Source organism: Microchirus variegatus (genome assembly GCF_963457635.1).
Source record: "Microchirus variegatus genome assembly, chromosome: 16".
In the NCBI taxonomy this organism is placed as follows: domain Eukaryota; kingdom Metazoa; phylum Chordata; class Actinopteri; order Pleuronectiformes; family Soleidae; genus Microchirus; species Microchirus variegatus.
This window is the reverse complement of record NC_139817.1, coordinates 6,388,893-6,391,903: the sequence shown is the minus strand read 5'-3', so window position 1 is coordinate 6,391,903 and position 3,011 is coordinate 6,388,893. Positions and strand designations below refer to the sequence as shown.

The window sequence follows — 3,011 nt, the reverse complement described above, 5'->3', positions numbered from 1 at the left end:
TTTAAGTCACATTTTGGAGTTTTTAACGTAAGAAAATCACTAAATATGATGATAATTGCCCATTTCTCTTTTGGTGCATATTCATATAATGTGTTTTAATTATAAAACCCCAACGATGAGATGATTTTAAGTCATATTTCAAGTTTCAAGTTTTTATGTGAGATAATCACTTAATATGATGATAATTACCATTGCAACTTCAGTTAATGCACATTTTTCTTTTTTTTAACATATTAAACTCTCAAGATGAGTTGATTTTAAGTCATATTTCTTAGTTGTTGTGTAAGAAAATCACTGTTTTCTTTGTGTTGCAGCTTTTGTTTTGATTTCATTTGTTGGGAAATTGATTTCCAATCAGAGCATTCGGACCAAAATAAATATATATATATATATATTTAAAAATAATGTGCAACTTAGAGACTTGTTATTAGGAGCCACATGGGGTGCAGAAGAAGAAAATTGATTTTCCTTAGCAAATATTATCAATTTATAAACTCTTTACAAAAGCTTTTCTTATAAGAAAGTGTATTTGACGCTTTATTCTAAAATATGGTCACTGTAGCCCATATATTCATATTATTCCATTTTAATTCATATTTGTCTATTTGGTCTTTTTAAGATCTTTTTTTATCCTTTAGGTAACACATTGACTGAGCTGCAGCATGCACGTGCACTGAACATATGAAAAAAAAACACATTTAAACCTTCAGTTTATCCAAAGCAGATCAAGAAAAAAAACAACTTTATAGCCTCTGAAATATGAGTTAATAATACTTCATTTGTAAACTATATATATATTGAGGCATCTAATATATAATATTCCTCCAAAGTGTTGCTTTTCCTCGCAGCAGGAACTTTAGTTGAGCCGAGGTTTTGACTCTGAAGACGCAGCAGCTCCTCTCTGACTGCGCGTCCAATCAGCGGGAGCTTTGCGCAGGCTTCCACTTGTCATTGGATGGAGGAGGAAGAAGAAGAAGAAGAAGAGGAATCATCCTCAGCCTTTGGCACAACGTAAACACACAGAGCCTCAGACTGAGGACGCACGGGACAGAGCAGAAGGAGCGAGACTCAGGAGCGCGCACTGAGGCTTTAAAGTTCGATCTGCTTCTTTTTTTTTTGTGTTTCATTATTTTTCAAAGAATTCACCAGGAGAAGTGGATAGGGTCTTTGGCGCTTGTTCTTTGCGTTTATCGGTGGATTACGCGCGGGACGTAAAAGTTTTGGCGCACGGGAACGCACAAGAAATCTGATCTAAAATCATCAATGGAGTGATTTTTTATTTACCCAAATAACATTTACGCGCATGATCTCGACTGACTTTATGGATTTAGAGTAAAGTGGGACTCTGGTTAAATAAAGACAGAACTTCTATGCTGTGTAGAATGGCAACAGCCACCTCCAGTCCGTACCTGGCCAGCAGCAGGATTTTATCCGGCTCCGTGCTCCACTCTGAGCGCAGGAGCGCCGGGATGCAGCCGGGCAGCACCGCCGTGACCACCGCGGTCTCTGCTGGATACAGAGGGGGGGACCCTGCACTCAAGATGGTGCAGAGTGACTTCATGCAGGCGAGCAACGGGGGCCACATGCTGACCCACGCTCACCAGTGGGTGACGGCGCTGCCGCACGCAGCGGCCGCAGCAGCCGCGGCCGCAGTCGCGGCAGTGGAGGCGGGTTCTCCGTGGCCCCCGAGCTCCCAGGCGCAGGAGGTGAAGAGGAACGCCGGCAGGGAGGAGCTCCACTCTGGGTCTGCTCTGCACCACAGGTCCCCGCATCTGGGTGCTCACCAAGCGCACCCGGGCAGCTGGGGAGAGGAGCAGCAGCAGCAGCAGCAGCATCACCATCAGCAGCAGCAGCAGCATTCACTCATCTACTCCCAGCCTGGAGGCTTCACTGTCAACGGCATGCTCAGCGCACACGCCGGGCACAGCCTCATGCACGCGGGGCTTGCGCGCGGCGGACAGTCCCCGGAGCTGGAGCACGGCGGCCAGCATCTCCACCATCACCACCACCACCACAACCACCACACGCACCTGCACCCGCAGCAGCAGCAGCACCACCACAGCGCCGCCAGCCACGAGGCGCACTCCGCGGACGAGGACGCGCCGACCTCCGACGACCTGGAGCTCTTCGCCAAACAGTTCAAGCAGCGGCGCATCAAGCTCGGCTTCACGCAGGCGGACGTGGGCCTGGCGCTGGGCACGCTCTACGGCAACGTCTTCTCCCAGACCACCATCTGCAGGTTCGAGGCGCTGCAGCTCAGCTTCAAGAACATGTGCAAGCTCAAGCCTCTGCTCAACAAATGGCTGGAGGAGGCCGACTCCACCACGGGCAGCCCGACCAACATCGACAAGATCGCGGCGCAGGGCAGGAAGAGGAAAAAGCGCACGTCCATCGAGGTGAGCGTCAAAGGCGCGCTGGAGAGCCACTTCCTCAAGAGTCCCAAACCGTCCGCGCAGGAGATCAACTCTCTGGCGGACTCTCTGCAGCTGGAGAAGGAGGTGGTGCGGGTCTGGTTCTGCAACCGCAGGCAGAAGGAGAAGCGCATGACGCCGCCTGGACTTCCGCGCACCCCGGAGGACGCGTACTCGCAGGTGGGCAGCATGGGTCCAGACACGCCGTCGCCCTCCATAGACTGCAAGAGGATGTACAGCGACACGTGAACATAACTTTCACAAAACGAACAGAAAAAATAAATATCTGGATATTAATGAAGACGAACGTTTCCCTGAAGTTTCCTCATGTTTGTTGTTTTTTTGTTGAATCCAGGATCCAGATGTCGGTGCTTTTACGCGTCGTCGAGTATTTTTCGAGGACAGAAAATGTCCCCAAAAACTACATAGACTTAAGACAAAGTTATTTAAATATGTGTGCAGTTCCCCTGTAATGCTGCAAACTCACCCGCATTTATAAGTGGAAAAAAATAAGCGTTTAAATGTGTTGTTTTATAAGATAAGCAATAATTTATCTTCCCTTTTTAAAGGTGTTTCTTATACTTTTGTCTCGTGTCGGTG

The 3,011-nt window shown here is 48.0% G+C and overlaps 1 protein-coding gene across 1 annotated transcript; it reads left to right on the top strand.

Moving 5' to 3' along the window:
* Positions 1 to 1,370: 1,370 nt before the first annotated feature.
* pou3f3a (POU class 3 homeobox 3a) lies at positions 1,371 to 2,660 on the top strand (the record flags this gene model as incomplete). The annotated part of the gene is made up of 1 exon (XM_083903150.1): positions 1,371 to 2,660. One exon carries the CDS (start codon positions 1,371 to 1,373, stop codon positions 2,658 to 2,660), a length of 1,290 nt encoding a protein of 429 aa, XP_083759276.1.
* Positions 2,661 to 3,011: the final 351 nt, after the last annotated feature.